The sequence below is a fragment of the Schistocerca piceifrons genome, chromosome 7 (genome assembly GCF_021461385.2).
Source record: "Schistocerca piceifrons isolate TAMUIC-IGC-003096 chromosome 7, iqSchPice1.1, whole genome shotgun sequence".
NCBI classification, from domain to species: Eukaryota; Metazoa; Arthropoda; class Insecta; order Orthoptera; family Acrididae; genus Schistocerca; species Schistocerca piceifrons.
In genome coordinates, this window is record NC_060144.1 from 581,665,792 (window position 1) to 581,688,473 (window position 22,682).

Sequence of the window (22,682 nt, forward strand, 5' to 3'; positions counted from 1 at the left end):
GGCGTCGGTAATCCGTTGCAGAGGAACTCCATTTATTCTCTCTCGTTTTTGGGTGTCAAAATGGTGAACCCAGCTTTCATCGCCTGTCACAATGTCGTTGAGAAACCCGTCACCCTCACGTTCAAAACGCAGGAGAAATTGTTGACAAACGTCCAGTGTCTCCTCCGTTTCATATCAGGAGTGAACACTGAGGCGCCCACCCTGCACACAGTACTGCAGTTCTGCAATGAAGGCCTGTGCACGCTCTCGTGATACGCCGCTCTTACCTGGGAGCTGTCTCTGTGTTGTCTGGCGATTCTGTCTGATGAGTTCGTCACCCCGATTCCGAAAAATCTCGACTGTTGCCGCACGCGGTTGCCCACTCCAAGTTGTGACACACGCTGAGCTTAGCACCACCGTCTTCATCATTATGAGCGCCAACAATCAAACGTCGCGCATTTCTGACGTTGATACAAGCATCACCGTACCCAGTTTTTATTCTTCTATGGATTTGAATTGGGAGGCAAGTTCTCTGCTGGTAGAAACTCGACTACAGCGCGCTGTTTTCACGCACCGGTATGGATACGTTACACACCGCTATATTAATCGCTACAATTCGGAGCCCTCTAGCTGCAGATTGTTGCAACTTAGTTCAACGAAGCCGGAAAGTTTTTTTTTTCTTTATTGTTATTTTGCACCTCATACAAAGGTGGGCCGGCAGCGGATAAGTCTACTCCGCTCTTCAGCCACTAGCATTTCAATAAAAGAGACAATGAAGAGAGAAAAGTAACAGATTGGTGGTTAAAAACAGTAGAGACAAAAATTTAAAAACACGAAGCCGTTCACACTCGACGAAAACACACGAAAAACTGTTGGCACTGCGCACAAACACTGATGACTTAGACAGTACAGGTGAACGAAGGAGCGTGATGGCGAAAAACACTAAACACAAACACGATGGCACACACACGAGAAACTGATGGCGATGATCCCCGGCGCGCGAATGTTCACGTAGCGTGTTCGAGTCCGGGGACCTGCCAAGAGGGGAAGAAGGTGAAGGGGGAGGGAGAGGGGAGAGCAGAGATGCCAATGGCAGAGGAGACGGTAGGAGGAATGGAGGTATGGGGGTAGGGGAAGCCCAGGGGAGGTGGGGGGAGAAAGGGAGGAGGGAGGGAAGGGGGAGAGAGGGGAGAGAGGGTGCCCAGAGGAACAAACGCAGGAAGAGGGAGGAGTATCAAAGTTGGTAGGAGGGGTAGATGGAGGGGAGGAGGGCATCATCACAGAGGGGGAGCTGGCGGAAGCCACCTTGGGAGAGGGTAAGGAGAGTGGAGACATTGAGAGCAGGTGGGACGTGGAAGTACAGGCACAGCAGCGGACGCGGGTAGGAGAGGATGGGAGAGACAAGCGGGTGAGGAGGATCGAGTTTACGAGAGGTGTAGAGGATAGTGGGAAAGTCGACAGAGTAATATACATGACATTTAATGCCTCAACCGATATTGAGAACAGAACAAAAATTCAGAGGCAGAACTTTTCAGCACATCCTCGTAGGAATACATTGAAAGCCTGAGAGTCCGAGACGCATAGTGCGCTGCTTGATAGAAGGGGAGGTACAAGTTGTTGAGAAAGGACTGGCTGATTAAGTGTCGCCAAACAAAAACGTATGCGCACTGTAGGCAAAAGCCGCGTATTTTCCAGTGTTGCTATATTCTTTGGTGTTACCCGCCTCACCACACTACAGACAAACTGTCTAGGGCCGTCGCCTATTTCCAATCGTTACATTGTACTTCATTTTGAGCTCTTTCCTCCCTTCCTTTGATTTCATCTCTGTCTAACGCTTTATCTTCGGATGCAAGTACGAGAGAATATCCTCCAGAATTCAGTACTGACATAAACATTACAAAGTTGTGGATCAGCTACATCTACATGGATACTCTGCAAATCACATTTAAGTCTCTGGCAGAGGGTTCATCGAACCACTTTCACAATTCTCTATTATTCCAATCTCGTACAGAGCGCGGAAAGAACAAACACCTACATCTTTCCGTACGAGCTCTGATTCCCCTTATTTTATCATGGTGATCGTTTCTCCCCACGTAGGTCGGTCTCAACATAATATTTACGCATTCGGAGGAGAAAGTTGGTGTTTGGAATTTGCATGGGGGCTTAATTAAATAAAATGCAAATATTTTTAGTAGCTGTCTGTTCGGTTATGCTGTCTCGTAACCGGTTGGCCCTGACTGGTATTTGTACGTAATCTAACTGCATAGAACAGCAACCAAGAATGAAAGGAAATTTCCGTTAACACAATTAATTAATTAAGTCCCCAGCAACTATAAAACCTACGAAACAACAAAACACAAGTGTAGCTGTTCTGTGTGTGGAAGTGTGATTCAACGTACACATCTGGCACGGTTCTTCCTCAATAAGACCAGATATTTTAAACACCATTTATACTGAAGTAATTAAAAAAAAACAGAAATACTATAATTGCACATAGAAATCAGAAATACAGTCTAATACAAGAACACGAGCCAGATGCTTTGTTGACTGAACCTGTGACCAAGAGGCATTATTGTTTAAGACATTGAAATAATAAAAATTAAAAAAAGGAATTTTTTACCTTCATATATATTGACCAAAAGCACACTCTGATCATTACAGCATCCCCAATCCAACAATATCTGGTGTCTAGCCCATCAAAACAATATGACAACATCTGAACAAGCACTCTCCATGGGAACTTCTCAACAACGACTCACCACTGCTACATCTCAACAAGCACTGCCTCCTGCTACTTCTCAATAAGCACTCTCCACTACCACATCTCAACAAGCACTGCCAGTGGAGGCGGCTGAATAATACTCTTTGGCGCACTCTCTGGCGCTGTGACTCAGTGTAGCCACCTTTCAAATTTCACGAGAAGATTGCTCCGCAACGAAGAACGCCTTTGTTTTAATGATGTCCATCTCAAATCCTGTGTCATTTGAGAGACACTGTCTCCCCTATTTCGCGATTATACAAAACGTACTGCCCTTCTTTGAACTTTTTCGATGTATTTCGTCAGTCCTCTCTGGTAAGGATCCCACATCGCACAGCAATTAAAGGAGGACGGACAAGCGTAGTGTAGGCCGTCATTTTCTGTGTCCTGCCAATAAAACGCAGTCTTTGGTTAGCCTTCCCCACTGCATTTCCTATGTGTTCCTTCCAATTTAAATTGTTCGTAATTATAATTCTTAGGTATTTTGCTGAATCTACGGCCTTTAGATTTGACTGATTTATCGTGTAACCGAAGATTAATGGATTCCTTTTAGGACTCATATGGATCACCTCACACTTTTCGTTATTTAGGGTCAATTGCCAGTTTCCGCACCATAAAAATATCTTTCATCGATCATGGGATTAAGTATAATGTTTATTGCACAGAGCATAATGAAGTACCTCCTAAGGGCATGGAAAAAGTCAAGCACTCTAGAACAAATTTTTGCTTACGTAAGTATTCAATCTTTCTTCCTTTCCCTAGTGCCGGCCAGGTGGCCGAGCGGTTCTAGGCGCTACAGTCTGGAACCGCGCGACCGCTACGGTCGCAGGTTCGAATCCTGCCTTGGGCATTAATGTGTGTGATGTCCTTAGGTTAGTTAGTTTTAAGTAGTTCTAAGTTCTAAGGGACTGATGACCTCAGCAGTTAAGTCCCATAGTGCTCAGAGCCATTTGAACCATTTTTTTCCCTAGCGGGTATTGTGTCTAGTACGGAGTCTAGATTTTTCAGGATTTGGCAAATTTTATTTTATCAGTAGCTGTAAAGGATGCGCTTCTCTTGGTCTGAAAACATTCCCGATTACTCGAAATCATTGTAGAACGTCGCGAAAATAAAAATTCAAGGAAATCATAAAATTAGTACTTCACGCTCAAAAGTACTCTAAAACGCTGAAAAATACTTTTAACTACTTTTTAATCGACTTAATTACCAACCAGTAACATAATTAGAAATAAAGTACTCTATCACTCACTTATTATTTTTTTATAGAACACCGACAACATTCCAGAACATTCGAAAACGTCCTAATGCATTCAGTAACATTGCAAAACATTCACAAATAATGTTCGAGAACTTTAAAGAAGACTGGATTCCGTTTGTTCGTCGTCCATGAAATACATTTGCAAAAACTTATAAGATTCGTTTGGCAATGCTATGTCCCACTCTATGGCAGACTTCTCCTTTCAATCGAAAACACGGGACTGAAATGATGTTCTTCACTGCTCTTAGAAGTAGCACCAAATGTCATTTGAAAGCAAGCAGTGTACTCTCCGATATTTTGTGGAAAATATTTTGATTCCGGAGTTTCTCAAATCATGTTATAATTCTGGTAGAGACACTTCCAGTAGTGCTTATCGAATTTTTCCACTCGTGCAACACATTCCTGGTGTTTCACTAATGAATTCCTTGTCGTTACAGAATTGACACGCTTGATCCACTATGCCATGACAATGTGTTTTTGTTTTTTGTACTTTTGAGTGGGATCGTAACGGATGATTCATATGCCACATTGCAGTATCCATGACTGCTTCACTCTTCTCATACACTAATGTTCTGTTCTTGCACTTGCGATCGTTGTGTCACAAGCTTCACTCATTATAACTCTACTTAAGTTTGTTTCATAATCTTGTTCCTTCGGCAATTTCTCTATATCAGCTAACTGTGTCTCACTCGATCCTTTTCTCTAATTTCATCTCGTGGTTCATCTGTTTTCTATCTATTCATTCTCTTACGTTGTGAAACTACTCACTCTTCTCGATTCTAATTTGTTTCATTTTTACACTGATCTGCTTCCTTCTTTCCAGTTCACCATTGGTAAGATCTTCCCCTCTTTTAAGTATCGGTATCATGTTAAATCTTAAGCTTGTTTAACACAGCAAAATCCCATTTAATATCCTGTTTACTACCTTACACTGTTCACTTTCATTTAAATTTACTTATCTTTCCATCATTTTAACTTTTCCTTGATCCACTCTAATCGATCCCCAGAAATATAGTGACACGTATCTCTCGCCAACATATACATATATACATTTCTGAGCTGGAGCATATCACTACAACAACAGGATAGTGGGACATTCCAGAAAATTGTCGAACATACTGAAACACTGTAGGATATCGTCGAATATTCTGGGAAATTTCAGAACATTCTGGAATATTGTCGAACATTTCGGAAGATTCCATAACATTCTGGAACATTCTACGACGTTATCCACCTTTCTGGCCAGTCGCGGCCCCTTCAGCACTCGGTTTCCAGCTGCTTCACAGCCTTCCCATAAGAAGTCTATTGTTGATACGCCTTCTATTGACATCCGTGTCTTCGAAATCAACCTTTACAGTCCCAAACAGAACCCTCTTCGTGGGGACAATCATACCGTATAACCCTCATAGGGCTGCGAAATTCGCTTGGGAGGTTTTCGCGGCACACTTACGTCACACTTACTTTTATTATACAGGGTGTTACAAAAAGGTACGGCCAAACTTTCAGGAAACGTTCCTCACACACAAATAAAGAAAAGATGTTACGTGGACATGTGTCCGGAAACGCTTAATATCCATGTTAGAGCTCATTTTAGTTTCGTCAGTATCTACTGTACTTCCTCGATTCACCGCCAGTTGGCCCGATTGAAGGAAGGTAATGTTGACTTGGATGGCGTGTACAGGTACAGCTGCCCGTGCAACATCAACACGATACCACAGTTCATCAAGAGTAGTGACTGGCGTATTGTGACGAGCCAGTTGCTCGGCCACCATTGACCAGACGTTTTCAATTGGTGAGAGATCTGGAGAATGCACTGGCCAGGGATCGAAGGGATCGAATGAAGGGCAGAATCACGGGTTGTAACACATCTGAAATGTAACGTCCACTGTTCAAAGTGCCGTCAATGCGAACAAGAGGTGACCGAGGCGTGTAGCCAATGGCACCTCATATCATCACGCCGGGTGATACGCCAGTATGGCGATGACGAATACACGCTTCCAATGTGCGTTCACCGCGATGTCGCCAAACACGGATGCGACCATCATGATGTTGTAAACGGAACCTGGATTCATCCGAAAAAATGACGACTTGCCATTCGTGCACCCAGGTTCGTCGTTGAGTGCACCATTGCAGGCACTCCTGTGTGTGATGCAGCGTCGAGGGTAACCGCAGCCACGGTCTCTGAGCTGATAGTCCATCCTGCTGCAAACGTCGTCGAACTGTTCGTGCAGATGGTTGTTGTCTTGCAAACGTCCCCATCTGTTGACTCAGGGATTGAGACGTGACTGCACGATCCGTTACAGGCATGCGGATAAGATGCCTGTCATCTCGACTGCTAGTGATACGAGGCCGTTGGGATCCGCCACGGCGTTCCGTATTACCCTTCTGGACCCACTGATCCCATATTCTGCTAACAGTCATTGGATCTCGACCAACGCGAGCAGCAATGTCGCGATACGATAAACCGCAATCGCGATAAGCTACAATCGGACCTTTATTAAAGTCGGAATCGTGATGGTACGCATTTCTCCTCCTTACACGAGGCATCACAACAACGTTTCACCAGGCAACGCCGGTCAAGTGCTGATTGTGTATGAGAAATCGGTTGGAAACTTTCCTCATGTCAGCACGTTGTAGGTGTTGCCACCGGCGCCAACCTTGTGCGAATGCTCTGAAAAGCTAATCATTTACATATCACAGCATCTTCTTCCTGTCGATTAAATTTCGCGTCTGTAGCACATCATGTTCGTGGTGTAGCAATTTTAATGGCCAGTAGTGTATAACCACCTGGTACTTTTAAATCTACATGTACACTCTTGTCACTCTTAACGCTGACTGTGTGATCTGGACTGTGAGCTGGAGGAAAAGTCGTACATTATTTGCGCGAAATTTCGTGAAAGAGTAAATTTACTATGAAAACGTACTTAATAAACACAGTTCGCTCAAGAGGCTTCTGCTATATGTTCTTGAATTCACACAAGTAATTTTTAGTACATGGAAAACGTCAGTCGGGCTTGAGGATTCACCCTACGGAGAACTCCAGAAGTCGTCTAGAAAACATAGCAGCTTGCTCAGTCGCAGCTTCGTGCCTCACACGCCCCTAACGTTTCCGCAGGCACAGCCGACTTCTTCGGGCTCAACCACTACACGTCGGACCTCGTCACATCTGGCAGCGCCGGAGTGCAGCCCTCCAAGACCTACGACACAGGAGTCGTCACGTCGTCTTTCGAAGGTTACCCGTCCGGCGGCTGGGTAACGGTAAGCATGCCACTGTATGTTGTGGAGCGACAGTTCAGGTGTCAGTGTTTACTACTCAACCGATTTAGCTGTACAAGTATAGTGGCTGCTTAAAGAGTGTTGTCAGACATAAGGGCCTTGAAGGCCTGTACGGAAGGTGTTTTTGTGTGCGTGTGTGTGTGTGTGTGTGTGTGTGTGTGTGTGTGTGTGTTCATGTGGATGCTCCGTAATCTGCTTGGCTGTGTACTGTGGAATGGCAGTTTAGGAAGGACAGGTCCACTGAACATTATTATAACTACACCTTAAGCCATCTGTATATTGTGCAATAGTAATTTATGAATAGAAGTTATACACCTACAGATGGCAGTTGACTGGAATACTCTCTTTCAAATTCTGAAGGTGGCAAGGGTAAAATACAGGGAGCGAAAGGCTATTTACAATTTGTACAGAAACTAGATGGCAGTTATAAGAGTCGAGGGACATGGAAGGGAAGCAGTGGTTGGGAAGGAAGTGAGACACGGTTGTAGCCTCTCCCGGATGTTATTCAATCTGTATATTGTGCAAGCAGTAAAGGAAACAAAAGAAAAGTTCGGAGTAGGTATTAAAATCCACGGAGAAGAAATAAAAACTTTGAGGTTCTCCGATGACATTGTAATTCTGTCAGAGACAGCAAAGGACTTGGAAGAGCAGTTGAACGCAATGGACAGTGTCTTGAAAGGAGGATATAAGATGAACATCAACAAAAGCAAAACGAGGATAATGGAATGTAGTCGAATTAAGTCGGGTGATGCTGAGGGAATTAGGTTAGGAAATGAGACACTTAAAGTAGTAAACAAGTTTTGCTATTTGGGGAGCGAAATAACTGATTATGGTCGAAGTAGAGAGGATATAAAATGTAGACTGGCAATGGCAAGGAAAGCGTTTCTGAAGAAGAGAAATTTGTTAACATCGAGTATAGATTTAAATGTCAGGAAGTCGTTTCTGAGAGTATTTGTATGGAGTGTAGCCATATATGGAAGTGAAACATGGACGATAAGTAGTTCGGACAAGAAGAGAATAGAAGCTTTTGAAATGTGGTGCTGCAAAAGAATGCTGAATATTAGATGGGTAGATCACATAACTAATGAGGAGGTATTGAATAGAATTGGGCAGAAGAAGCACGACTCACGGCCCCTCCTCACAGCTTTACTTCTGCCAGTACCTCGTTTGGAAGGTAGGAGACTTTCCAAACGAGCTACTGGCAGAAGTAAAGCTGTGAGGAGGGACCGTGAGTCGTGTTTGGGTAACTCAGTTGGTAGAGCACTTGCCCACGAAAGGTAAAGGTCCCGAGTTCGAGTCTCGGTCCGGCACACAGTTTTAATCTGTCAGGAAGTTTCATATGAGCACACTCTCCGCTGCAGAGTGCAAATCTCATTCTGGGGACAAATATAGGTTTTTGTGACTACTGCCCATGCTGTACAGTGTGGAATAGCAGTTTAAGGAGTACTAGTATTGTATGTGGTCGAAATTCGACCAACTGCGTCAGCGGACTTCAGCTGTGATAGTAGATGTCATGTCTCTTAAAGTGGCTGAAATTTTAGCTGCAGGACTGATCCGTGGCAAATGCTGCACTGTAGCAACGTGTCTTCTTGAAATAATTCTCTGATTTCTCTTTAATTGCTCGATCATTTGATGGGAGTCTTTGATACACTGTGTTGAAAAATAAATTTTGCGTTATGGCGGCAAATTAACTTTTGCCTTGTGACAACACTTCAGATGCGAAATGATTTTTATTACAAAATCTACACTGTACATTCATCAAACAGCAATTACAGTTCTCAGAATTATTTGGAATTATATTCAGTGCACATTTCAATGTACCTTTCAGAACGACAATAGAATTATCGTTACCAACATCTCCATTATTCGCATTTCTTTCTCTACGCAAGAATTGTGTCTATCTAGCTCTTTGCGTTTTAGTCCGACCCATTAATATTCTTATTCGAGGCATAGCCTAAAACAAATATAGTTTCCTTATAATAAGGGACGTTGTGGCTACTCAAAATGAAGATACTGAATGTTAGGAACACAATGAATGTGGTGACGGCGACAAACGAACACAGAGTTAGTTCTGTTTACTCTTACATGAAAGTAACGGAAAAAACGATTCTAATAAACAACGTTGTCGTCGCCGATGGCTTCGTTATTACGTTTCGTTTTCCACTGTTGACAAGATCAAGGAAGTAGCTGTTGCAGCACTACACCTGTCCGCTATGCGTGTGTTACTGCAAATGAACGATTTGCAACAATTAAACGTGAACGTCCCTTGAACACAAATCCACGAAAGGGCGTTGTTACTTTCGAGTGTCGTTTCTGCCATAGTGCCTGATCGTTAGGCGGGGTAGAAATGGGTAGCAATGTCAGAGACAAAGGAAAAGTTTTCATACGTGTATGGGTCTATTATTTATGCACATGATTTTTTTTTCTTTTGTGTATACCTACGGCAAAGTTTCTTTAGAATTATGTAAGTTTCATTGAGCTCCTTACATCATTAATTTAAAAATCGGTACTTCAATTTTCGATGTTCAAGTATTAAATGAAACAGATGCAGTATTAAATAAAACATACATTATCATTACGAATGTCCACATTGCTATTTCTTTCTCTAAGCAGAACTTGTATCTGTCTAGCTTCTCGTCTTTCACTGTGACCCGTTAGCACTCTCCTTCTAGACATACCCTGAAACAAATATAGTATCCTGTGAGGGTATCTGTAAGTGGTTGTTCTTTGGAGGGCGACAATGCCCAGTGGCGCAGAGAGTCGCAAGCAGAGGCAGTTGTTGAGAGGCTGTGGAAGGTGTAGGCTGCGTCAGCCAAAGGCGCTTGCGGAGCGAAGGATTTATCTCTAGGTTTAATAGTAGTGGCACACAATTTGAACAATAGTGTGTTTATGTTTGTGCAATGTGCTAAAGGAAATAAATTAAATTTTAACAGTTCTTAATGCGTCTCCATCAGTTAGTACCACACCATTGCATTTAACAATGAACGAAGTCTCGATATCCACGGTCAACTACAACAAGAGGATTGTAACGTAATAATTATTAATTAACCCATATAATCTCCAAGGAGAAGGCAGCTTATAATCCGAATAATAAGGGAAGTCGGAAGTCGTAGTTATTCTAAATTAAGAAATTAAATTAGGAACTTAATAATCAGGAATAATTAGGAACTTGCTTCAAATATTCTGGTAATGGCAGCAGATGACCAAACAGTTACTCTTACAGAAAAGTAAGTGAAATAACGACGCCAATATACAACGTTGCACACAGACTTCCTTACTACCAAATGTAGATTTTTCACTGCTTACATCTTCGACCTGGCAGTTGTCGCATTGAAGCTGCCCGGTAAGCACTTTGTAAACATAATAGCCCCTAGAATGCGATTTCACGAAATGTTGTGAGTTTCGTGTGTCATTTCTGATAGACGCGCAGCCAGAGGTTGGTTGTTCTTCAATTTTCGATGTTCTAGTATCGGAGATTTTGATGCGTGGTAGAAAACGTGACATCAGTGGTATGAACGTGAAAGCTTCTACTTCCTTTTACTGCTCTTAACGGCTATATGCACACTTTATTTTTTCTTTGTGCACGTCTATGGCAAAGTACCTTTCGAATTATATAAGGATCGTTGGCCTCCCTGTACAATTAATATTAAAAATCGGCACTTCAATTTTCTTGTTCAGGTATTAATATTACGGTAAGTACACTTAAATTCTGCACTGACTGCTGCTTGAGCTACCGAGCTCCAAATTTTGGAGCGACTGTTTACCGGACGTAGTTATATCTGAATGCTGCTGTGCCTCATCAAAAAACCGGCTTTTGCTGCTTGTCATTGGTTGCAGGAAGTGCCGTGGGGTCTGCGAAAACTCCTCAACTGGCTGCACGGGTCTTACCCCGGATACCCGTTTTTCATCACTGAAAACGGGTGGTTGGACCCGCCAGGAGTTCTTAACGACACGGGCCGCATCCACTACTACAACGTGAGTGTCAGCGGTGACGCTGCAATTTTTATTTCCTTCATCCAAATAGACAATAAGAAAAGAAGTCAGTATTAACCACGGAAAACATCAAGGCTCTGAAGCTGTGATTTACAGGGTGCTGCAATTAAACCGGCATTTATTCTTAGTGCGCGGAAGCTTTGGAAGTACTGGGGGGCGAGTAACCAAGGTCACCACTGCGTTCCCCAACACAAAGCATTTCAGTAGCCATGGAGCAGTGCACGAAGCAACAACGGTCGTTTGCAGTGAAAGCGTCCTACCAAAGCGGCAGCTGTGTAGCCGCTGAGCGTCGTTTCTGGGCGCATTTTCAAATTAATCGTAATAGACCTGTGCCTTCGGTTAACTCAATAATAACTCGGCTCGAAAACTTTGAAAACGTAGGTGAAACAACAAGGAAAAGAGATGGCAAAGCGAAGACAGCGCGTACTCCAGAGAATGTGGAACGTGTAAGAATTGCTGTGGGAAGAACCCCCCCGGAGATCAGCGCATAGAATATTGCGCTTGAAATTTCTGAAGGGACTGACCGGAGGATTTTGAGGTTAGACTTTCATCACCACCCATACAAAATCCAAGTGGTTAACACTTTGAATAATAATGACTTCGTAGTCTGACAGCATTTCTGTGAAAGTCTTTTGCAAATGATTGAAGAAAACGAGGAGCTTGTTCACAACCTCTGGATGAGCGACGAGGCAAATTTGCACCCCAATGGATATGTGAACAAACAGAACTTTAGATACTGGAGTGATGAGAACACTCACCATCTCCATGAAAAACCCCTGCACTCAACCAAGGTATCAGTTTGATGTGCAATGTCCTCATTGGAAATAATAGGCCCTTGTTTTTTTGAGAACGAAAGAGGGCAATCTGTTACCGTGAATGCTGAACGCTATTCAGTAATGTTAAGGACATTCTTCATACCTCAGCTTCGTCAATATGCAGCTATGCCGCAGATGGAGCAACAAGTCACACAGCCTGTGTGAGCCTTGTGATATTTTACTTATGGCGTTACCTTAAGAGCAATGTGTACGAAGAATGACCTCATTTAACATATTATTAATGCTGGAAATCGAGAGAATTCCTCAGGTTATGTTCCATCATGTGATGGGACAAAAAATTTAAAATTTTGATAAAAAAATAAAAATTTTGATATCTGCATCCGTGTTTATTTCACACTATTTAAAAAATGCTGGTTTGACTGCCGCACCCTGTATTTATTCGAATAACACTTTTCGAGAGTATGATTAATAAACTTTGATTTTGTTTCTTTGTCTTTAGTTTTCGTTGCTTCCAGACTTACTTAATTCCCCAAGAGTGCCGTTCCATTTCTTCCTGCGTCCACATCCTTCCATTTTGCGGTGACCCAACTTTGTTTCTTCCCTTAAGTTGGGAACAATAGCTATTGACAATATTCAACACCAGAGTCCACTATTCGATAACATGTCGTTGGCTAAAAGGTTTGTCATCTGTTATAAAGACTTAAATCAGTATGAATTTTTATTACCGTGACATTTTAATCTCTATACAACAGACAAAATATTTTCTTGAAGTGATTGGTTTATCATGCATAATGTTGTCGTCTCACCGCCTATTAATCCTCTAGTTACGTTTCTTGCCTCCACAGAGTGTAAATTTGTTATTTATATCTTCTAAGTGTGATGCAGACACTTTTATCGAGACAGAACCATTTGGAAATCGTTCAAATCACGTTCTTTAAATGCTTAAATTCGAAAATGCTTGCTTGTGAAAAACAATAACACATCTTCGCTAAGATCGATAAATCATAGATGTTATTTGACTATCTCTCTGAATTATTTCCGTATGAGTGTTTCCTGATGCTATGGTGTGATAAGTTATGTTGAGCAAGAAGTTCCGAAATCAGATACTGAATTACAAGGGGTACCCCGGAGCAGATATAGACATAAATTAGTAATTATAAACAGTAGGTTAAAGTTAGAGAGAATCGTCAGCCTCAATCAATAGGAAAAGGCATGAGATGCGGAATTAGTAAGAAATGATGTTCGTTTGAAGTCCGTTAAGGTTCTAGATACTGCTATGATGATTACAGCAGAAGACTGTTCAGTTGAATACGAATCGACATCTTAAAAAAAAAAAAATAGTCACAGAAATTGGACAGACAAATAAAAGTACAATGAAGGTATCTGCGAAGAAATATTGCCTGACAGAAGAAAGAAATACTCCAACTGATCGACAAAAGAAAGAATTTAAAAAAGCAGGACTACACCAATATAAAAAAATATGGGAATGAAAGAAATAAGAAGTGAAGGAATGCTAAGATGAAATAGCTGCAGGAAGAATGTGGAGAAATTGAAAAAGAAACGTTAGTTGCAAGGGACGATTCAACATACAAAAAAATCGAAACAATCTTCTATGGCATTGGAAGCAAGACTGCCGGAGAGACACTATTCAACGTAACGGAAAGAGCTGATAGGTGGAAAGACTAAATGAAAGGCTTCTACGAGGCATAGGAATTGTCTGTTCGCGTGATAGAAAAACAACTGGAAGTTGGTTTGAAAGGTGTAGGGGATCCAGGTATTACAGTCAGCATTTGGTAGAGCATTGGAAGACTTGCGATAAAACAAGCCAGAACACATAGATAACACTCTTTCGCTGTTTTTGAAATCACTGTGGGAAATAACAACGAAACACCTACTCAAGTTGATGTGTAGAATCTTTGAGATTCTACCGTCAGACTTTTTGGAAAAGTATCATCCGCACAATTCCGAAGATAACAAGGGCAGATGAATGCGAGTACTATCACACAATCATCTTAACAGCTCATGCATCCTAGTTGCTTTCCGGAATAATATACAGAACTATTGAAAAGAAAGTTGAGGGTCTATTGGATGTCGATCAGTTTGACCTTAGGAAAGGTAAAGGCCCCTAGGCGCAGTTCTGACTTTGGCTAGATAATAGAAACAAAGCTTTAGAAAAATCAAGACACGTTCTTGTGATTTGTCGACCCAGAAAAAGCGTTCGGCTGTGTAAAATGGTGCAAAATGGTGCGAATTCTGAATAAAATAGGACGCTATAGGGAAGGACAGGTAATATACAATGTGTATAAGGACCAACAAGAATCAATGGAATACAGGAACGAAGTGCTTGGATTAAAATGTGTATAAGGCAGGGATGAATTCTTTCGCCCCTACTGTCTAATCTCTACGTTGAATATGCAATAACGGAAAAAGGCAATTAAAATTCGTGGTGAAAGAAGATCAGTGATAAGTTTTGCTGTTGAGGTTAGGTGAAATGGAAAAAAGAAAAGAAATAATTGTATGGCGCTGATGGCCTGGAGTTCCCACTTGGGGAAGTTCGGCCGCCGAGATGGAGGTCTTTTCAGTTGATGCCACGCTGGGCGATTTGCGTGTCGATGGTGATGAAATGACAGTGAGGACAACACAACACCCTGTTCCTGAGCGGAGGAAATCTCCGACTACGTCGAGAATCAAACTGGGGCATGCTACAAGGCATTCAGACACGCTGACCACTCAGCTAAGGGGTGGACTGATTAGATGAAATGGTGAGATAAAAAGTGAGGAGGTTCACCCCAGAATCGACAGAATAGGAATGTGTGGAAAACATCAACAGGAAGGGGCAGGATGGTAAGACATGTTTTAAGACATCAGGGAATATCTACCATTGTACTTGAGGAAACTGTAAAGGGTAAAAATTGTGTGCGAAGACAGACGCTGGAATACATAAACAACTGATTGAAGACGTCGGGTGCAAGTACCACTCTTAGATGAAGAGGTTGGCACAGGAGAGGGAGTCACGACGGCGCATCAAACCCATCAGGTGACTGATGCCTTCCCCTCTTCCCTCCGCCCCCCCCCCCCCCTCTAACTCAAAAACATCGTAATTTCATTAGTAAACTTTGGCGTGGTATCAAGAAAATACTTTTCTGAAGTAAAGATATACTGAATGTAGCAGATTATCTTGCTCTGTGGCTTTCAGGGCCACGTATGACACCTGCAGAAACCGTTCACCATCAGCCCTATGGCTTTCTCGTTGTGTTGTTGAGAACTGTGTTTGCTTACAGGGCTACCTTTCTGCTATCCTGAGAGCCATCAACGAAGATGGCGTGCCAGTGATTGGCTACACCGCCTGGTCCCTCTTGGACAACCTGGAGTGGACGAGCGGCTACACGTGAGTACTGCATCAGTCACATTCTCTTTCCTATCGCATTCACTGTTGGATATCCTATATTTGAAAAGTGCACAGACTGTTTACCCAAATGTGAGCTACACTGACCGACAAAAAACATTCTTTGTATAAAAAGTTTATTCCATTAACGATTGCTTAGATGTATAAAAACTATTCATATTACCGGCTTCGACAAATAGTTATTTCAGGTGTGCTTGATCCATTAAAAAGGTTTTGTATAGATAAACAAATATACTGGTGTCCAAAATTAAAACAAAAAACGGAAATTTTGAAAGGTTGCGTTTATTTTGCCACATAACATTACAAACAGGTAATACAGAAATAGAAACAACGTAAAGTATACAGAACGTAATCAACTGCAACATGCATAACGGTAGACAAAAATGTTCTTGGTTTTTTCCAACAACGGATTTGCACACACATTCTGACAGCTGGTTAATGAGACCAGTATGAGGTGTGACCACCTCTAGCAGCAATACAGGCCGGACAATGACAGGACATGTGAATGATCTCATCAGTCTCATGTTGAGCTAATAATGCCCATTATTCCTGCAGAGCTGCTCGCAAGTCTTGGAGAGTGGTTGGTGGTTGCTGACGTAATGCAACCAGTCTGCCTAGAGCATCCCAGAAATGCTCTATGGGATTCAAATCGGGGGGGAGCGAGCAGGCCAAACCATGCATACAGTATCTTGCGTTTCCAAAAGAACAGCAACCACCTGTGCTATATGAGGTCGAGCATTATCGTCCATCAATTCGAAATCTGGGCCCACAGCACCTCGCAACAACAGTACACGAGGTCGCAAGATCTCGCCACGGTACCTGACAACAGTTAAACCTTGCCGATTCATCCATACAATTTCATGAAGAGGTGTTAGAGTGGTCAGCATAATCCCTGCCCACACCATTAGGTACCCTCCTCGATATCGGTCTCTTTCTGAAATGTTTTGGTTCCTAAATCGTGTTCCACGTTCCTACCAAATGCGAATCCGTCGAGAATCATTGTCCAGACGAAATCGGCACTCATCTGTGAGAAGAACATTGGCCCACCGTTCGACCGTCCAGGTGTCACGTTGACGCCTCCCTCCAGGCGTTCCCTTCTGTGAAGACACGTCAGAGGTAAAGAGACAGCAAGTCTCCAACGATAAAGACCACTCTCTGCTGAAGCCTTCTGCACACCAGTTGCCTCTATACAACACGTCCAGGGAATGTTGCGAAGTCAGATGCCACTTGCAGTGCAGTAGTAAGGGGGAACCGTCGTGCCCTTACAGCCAAATAACGGTCCTCTCTCTCTGCTGTCACACGTGGTCGGTCCTGTTCTGGGCTCAGTCGCTATAAACATTCGCCTCATCCGAGAAGCAACATAACGATTCACATTAAGCCACCGTGTCACATCAGTTTGCGACTCTCTTGCTTCCATTCTTCCTATAGCCCTCCACAGCAGAGAGTCTGTATGCGTTTTCTCCGTGCCATAGTGCACCGTCTGTGACTGTGTACACAGCGACTGTATACACAGCGACTGTGGATGTGGGACTACCCGGCAAACACCGCCCTGTTTGATAGGTGCCGTGACGTCATTGCTGGCGTGGTTGTCCGTTGACGGGAATGCCATATTCCGCGCAGAACTCGATTGTAACGATCTGTTGACAGTTCGTATGATTATATCGTGAATTATCCACAGGATGGGGAAATGTCAGTTTGTTAATTTTATTTTGGACACCAGTGTATATCGGCCGTTTTCTTGTGGGTGGAGTCCACAGCCCCAATAAATTTGAGAAATACATTATTCCACCAGTCTGTGTTTTAAAATATTTCGTTTGTTCAACTAGTTTCTGACACTATCCATTCATCCATTCTCAGTTGCCTGTATAGTAACACATATGGACACATCGTTGTCATTTCTTAAAAAAAAAAAAAAAAATCGCGCGCCATGCATATTTGTGCACAGCATTGTCGTCAACGGTCATTTTCTAAAATACAGTGTGACAATTATTGAACTATAAGAAATAAAATCGTCGTAACTTCTGAACGGTTTTCGTTAGGACATTGAAACCGCGGGGCATGATGGGAATTAGTATCCGCTGTATGGTTTGGTTTAGTGACGAAGCCCACTTTCATTTGGATGGCTCCGTCAATAAGCAAAACTGGCCCATTTGAGGGACCGAGAATCCGCATTTCGCGATCGAGAACTCTCTTCACCCACAACGGGTGACTATATGGTGTGCAGTGTCCAGTCACGGAATAATCAGTGCGATATTATTTGATGGCCCTGAGACTACTGAACGGTAAGTGAAGAATTTGGAAGATGATTTCATCCCCAGCATCCAAAGTGACCCTGATTTCGACAAGATGTGGTTCAGACAAGACGGAGCTCGACGCCATAGAAGCAGGAGAGTGTTTGATGTGGAGGAGCACTCTGGGGACCGCATTCTGGCTCTGGAGTACCCAGAGACCACAGGCATGGGCCTCGATTGGCCGCCATGTTCTCCGGGTCTGAACACGTCTGCCTCCTTTTTGTGGGGCTATATTAAAGGCAAGGTATACATCAATAACCCCGAGAACCATTTCTGAGCCGAAAACAGCAATTCTGGAGGTCATCGACAGCACCGAAGTTTCGACACTTCAGCGGTCATGCATAATTTCGCTATTCGTCTGCTCCACAACCTCTCCAATGATGGCAGGCATATCGAACATGTCATAAACTAAACCAGAATATCTGTAGTGACGTTTACGTGTTGAATAAAGTGTGTGCACGCCGTAGTTTGTAATGAATTTACGTTTCTTTTTTCGTATAGTTCAATAATTGTCACCCTCTATAAGGTGCATGACGTGAAAGTGCTTTCGAGAATAACAACATTACCACATTAAAATGTCACATGTAGCCAGAAACACCAAGGACTTAGACCATGTAATGTTTACTACAATTCAGACTATACAAGGTGTTAGGACTTGATGTGCAGATATGTTTATTGGTGACAGAGGATTACGTACTGAACAGCATTACATCAGTATTTACTTCATTCGCACACTAATAATTATAGCTATTACAAGTAGTGTATTTTTAGATTGCTTATTACCTCCTAGTATGTGTGGCAAGGTCAAGTCATTAATGCTTATTTTTCCCTGAGCGGTAGTTCAGGTGTTGACGAGTGAACGGGTAGACGCAAAATGGTTAGTCTATATTGACAGGCGTAGTCCAGTTAGTGGTACAATTACGACCATGCATAAAAAATCAGGGAGTAAATAACGAGATGTGTTTGCGCAAAGACTGTTAGGCGCCGATAAAAAGCAACTAACACACTGAACTGGGTACACATTAAGGCAGCAATGATCACAGCACTTGCACTTATGCCCCTAACATTCTGTATAGTCTTATTCATGTAACTGTCATATATATCTACGTCTATATTTACATCTATACTCCGCAAGCCACCTGATGGTGTGTGGCGGATGGTACCTTGAGTACATCTATCGGTTCTGCCTTCTATTCCAGTCTCGTATTGTTCGTGAAAAGAAAGATTGTCGGTATGCCTCTATATGGGCTCTAATCTCTCTGATTTTATCCTCATGGTCTCCTTCGCGAGATATACGTAGGAGGGAGCAATATACTGCTTGACTCCTCGGTGGTCGGCCGGGGTGGCCGAGCGCTTCTAGGCCCTACAGTCTGGAACCGCGCGACCGCTACGGTCGCAGGTTCGAATCCTGCCTCGGGCATGGATGTGTGTGATGTCCTTAGGTTAGTTAGGTTTAAGTAGTTCTAAGTTCTAGGGGACTGATGACCTCAGAAGTCCCGTAGTGCTCAGAGCCATTTAAACAATTTTTGACTCCTCGGTGAAGGTATGTTCTCGAAACTTCAACAAAAACCCGTACCGAGCTACTAAGCGTCTCTCTTGCAGAGTCTTCCACTGGAGTCTATCTATCATCTCCGTAACGCTTTCGCGATTTCTGAATGATCCTGTAACGAAGCGCACTGCTCTCCGTTAGATCTTCTCTACCTCTTCTATCAACCCTACCTGGTACGGATCCCATACCGGTTAGCAGTATTCAAGCAGTGGGCGAACAAGCGTACTGTAACCTACTTCCTTTGTTTTCGGACTGCATTTCCTTAGGATTCTTCCAATGAATCTCTGTCTGGCGCCTGCTTTACCGACGATTAATTTTATATGGTCATTCCATTTTAGATCACTCTTAATGCCTACTCCCAGATAATTTATGGAATTAACTGCTTCCAGTTGCTGACCTGCTACATTGTAGCTAAATGATATGGGATCTTTCTTTCTATGTATTCGCAGCACGTTACACTTGTCTACATTGAGATTCAATTGCCATTCCCTGCACCATGCGTCAATTCGTTGCAGATCCTCCTGCATTTCAGTACAATTTTCCATTGTTACAACCTTTCGATATACTACAGCATCATCTGCAAAAATGTTAAATAACTTCAATTATCAAAATGCCTAACTATTTTTGATTATCTGTTCTAAGTTTTTTAGTGGATAAGTATATCTGAATATGGCAACTAATTGACGAAATCGGTAAGATGAATATTTTTGTATATCTAAGCGATCGTTGACGTAATAGAATTTTGATACAGACGTTAGAAACGTTTTTGGCAACATGTTCGAACAACTTACGGGTTTGCTGCCGGGTGACGTCGTCGACCACCGCCGATATTTCGACAGGAGCACACGCTGCCATTCTCAAGGCACAAATGCAAGGAGGAAGAAATGTGCAAGGAAATTTAATACCTCGGTTCACAGAGGAGAAACAAGGAAGATACCACGCACAGAACAAGTGTCAACACAAACAAAGATGAGCAACACCAGAGATATCGATAGTGACTAATCAACAGATGAGGTAGCACTAATTCTGTCCCTCTGTTTTTTGATGAGAGACAGAGCCAGATTCCAAGCAGCATTTAAATAAAATCCACCATCTCTGTTAATAAGGTTGCTTGATACTTTGATTTCAACAGCTTCCTTAATAACACTATCCCAATAGCCTTAGAACACAAAAATGAGGGACATGTTACATTGGTACTGAACCAATGTAAACTTTACTATTCCATATTTTATTCACATGAAGCCATAATTTATATCGTAAAAAATACCGCTGAAGCTGTATGGGTACTTTACTTAAAAAGCGCGACGGGTTTGGTAATGTTAGTTACATCATCAGGTAAAGTCCTGAATAGAAAGAAACTGTGAAATAGTACCAAGAAGTAAAAATCTTTGGCAAAAAGAACGTCAGATCATTGCCAAAACTGGCTGAATGCAAGTAATGTAAAATGTGTCAATGATCAGTACTTATAATTACAACACGAGACTGGAATACAGCTAATATTAAACTTTTCCTCCGATTCCTAGCATGTCACTCCATTCTAAATATAATGTCGGAGCTGACGATTAACCAATGCAGAAGGGGGTGGGGCGCAATAGCGGGAACCTAAAAAGGAATATAAATAACCCATTAAAATACCGTGATATGGGGGGAAAGGAAGAATACAGAAAAGACAAAAAAAGATAAAACCATACAAGGTACTATAGTTAAAAGTCGCGAACGATGGCGGTCGAGTATAGGCTTATTGTTCGCACCTACGTCACGTATTCTCCGAGAGCCAATGAGCGCTCGGTAATGTTCTGAGCCCTCTGCTGTGAATCCCGTAGTTAATGCGAGCATTAAACGTGATCGTAGCGAGTTGTTTATCGAATTTCGATTCCATTAGTTGCGAGTTGTCATCGTTGATTGTGTGGCGGTGGTAAGTGATAAATTCTGCATAAGTAGGCGAGAGACGTAATTTGCAGGATACGCGCTTCCTTCAAGTGGAAAGCACGCGCATGCGCGTACCGCAACTGTCGCTTGGAATCGTCAACAATGCAATCCCCGTTCGTGCCTCGACATGCGCGAACCGCCATCGTTCGTGGATGGGACTATAGTGAATCAGACTAGTGGAGAACAGGCTGGCCGCAGGCTGGCGGGAAACGCGAACCGGTACCAACTGCAATCGTAAATTTCATGAGGGTTTAGTAATCTAGGGTTACCAGCTATGAGCGCATACTCATCTTCGCTAATATGAAACACATCTCTTCGTCTGAACTGTTGCTAATAGCTCTGAAAGTATGCATTTTAGAGCCCACGTTTACTATAGAATTTTGTCTTGTTTCGTGCGTACTACCTGCTGCCAAAAAAATTGAAATAAAAGAGCTTGCAGTAGAGATTTTTTTATCCACTGTCACGAAGATGTCTAGTACCCATAGCTCTTAAGGTGTGCATTTTAGAGCCCATATTTAGTAGAATACTTTTGCTTCGAATGACCGTTCCTGTCTTGTACTTGAATATTCACCATTCCTCCTGGGACACTCTGTATACCATTTACGGATCTGTAAATGACTTAGAGTTTCAGTGACATTCTTTGACAGCTAAAACGCCCACCAGAGTGCAATAGTGTTGTCGGCGCCTGACTACGTTATCGGTCTGACAGATTATACAATGGGTGAACACTGTATCAGATGTTCGTTGGTGATACCGATCAGAATGAGAGTGGCTGTGTGCAATATATTGTGCAATAACTCACAACTGATAAATTAAACGTTACAAAAGATAATTAGAATATTAGTATCGGTCAGCTCAGTTTGCTCAAAAATTGGCAGCTTAATCTTTAAACAAATCAAAAATATGTAGAAAATGAAACTCTTAGAGAACCCTGAATTCCAATTAATAATAACGATCGATACTAAAACTATTTCGAAAATTAGAAATCAATTTTTGCATATTTAGTCCTAGCCATTTACGATGGGTCGCCACAATCGGACTGCGTGTAAACACAACGCCTGGATTGATCACTCGAGGTACACATTGATACACGCCGATGACAGGTTATGAGCACATCGGAAACCCCATAAGAGGGTGTATCCCGTTTGCCAAAAGCCGTCAATCGGTTGCAGGCTGGAAGTACAGTATTCTGTTCTGGAATGAGTTTACGTGGGACGAAACGAGATCCTGCATACATCAGCCACGGTATCTCGGCGAAAAATCAAACAAACTGCTGACCCTTAAAACTGCAGCGCTAAGGAGGCGGCATGCAACCAAAGTCAAACTGCCATGAAGTGTCTTACAAGCTTAGATATGCAAAATCATTAGCATTGCAGCGCAGCCAGCCGAAGTGGATGGGACTACACCTTGTATGTAACGAAAGATTACGCAGCACTATTCACATTCAGAAAACACATTCCACTGTTA

General features: G+C 42.6%; 1 protein-coding gene across 1 annotated transcript in view; it reads left to right on the forward strand.

Moving 5' to 3' along the window:
- LOC124709096 (myrosinase 1-like) overlaps positions 1-22,682 on the forward strand; it is a 243,696-nt gene that overhangs the window by 215,512 nt on the left and 5,502 nt on the right. The window contains exons 12-15 of the mRNA XM_047240744.1: positions 7,111-7,253; positions 9,330-9,339; positions 11,113-11,246; positions 15,322-15,428. Of these exons, the coding sequence (XP_047096700.1) occupies positions 7,111-7,253; positions 9,330-9,339; positions 11,113-11,246; positions 15,322-15,428 (394 nt within the window). The remainder of the gene's footprint in view (positions 1-7,110; positions 7,254-9,329; positions 9,340-11,112; positions 11,247-15,321; positions 15,429-22,682) is intronic.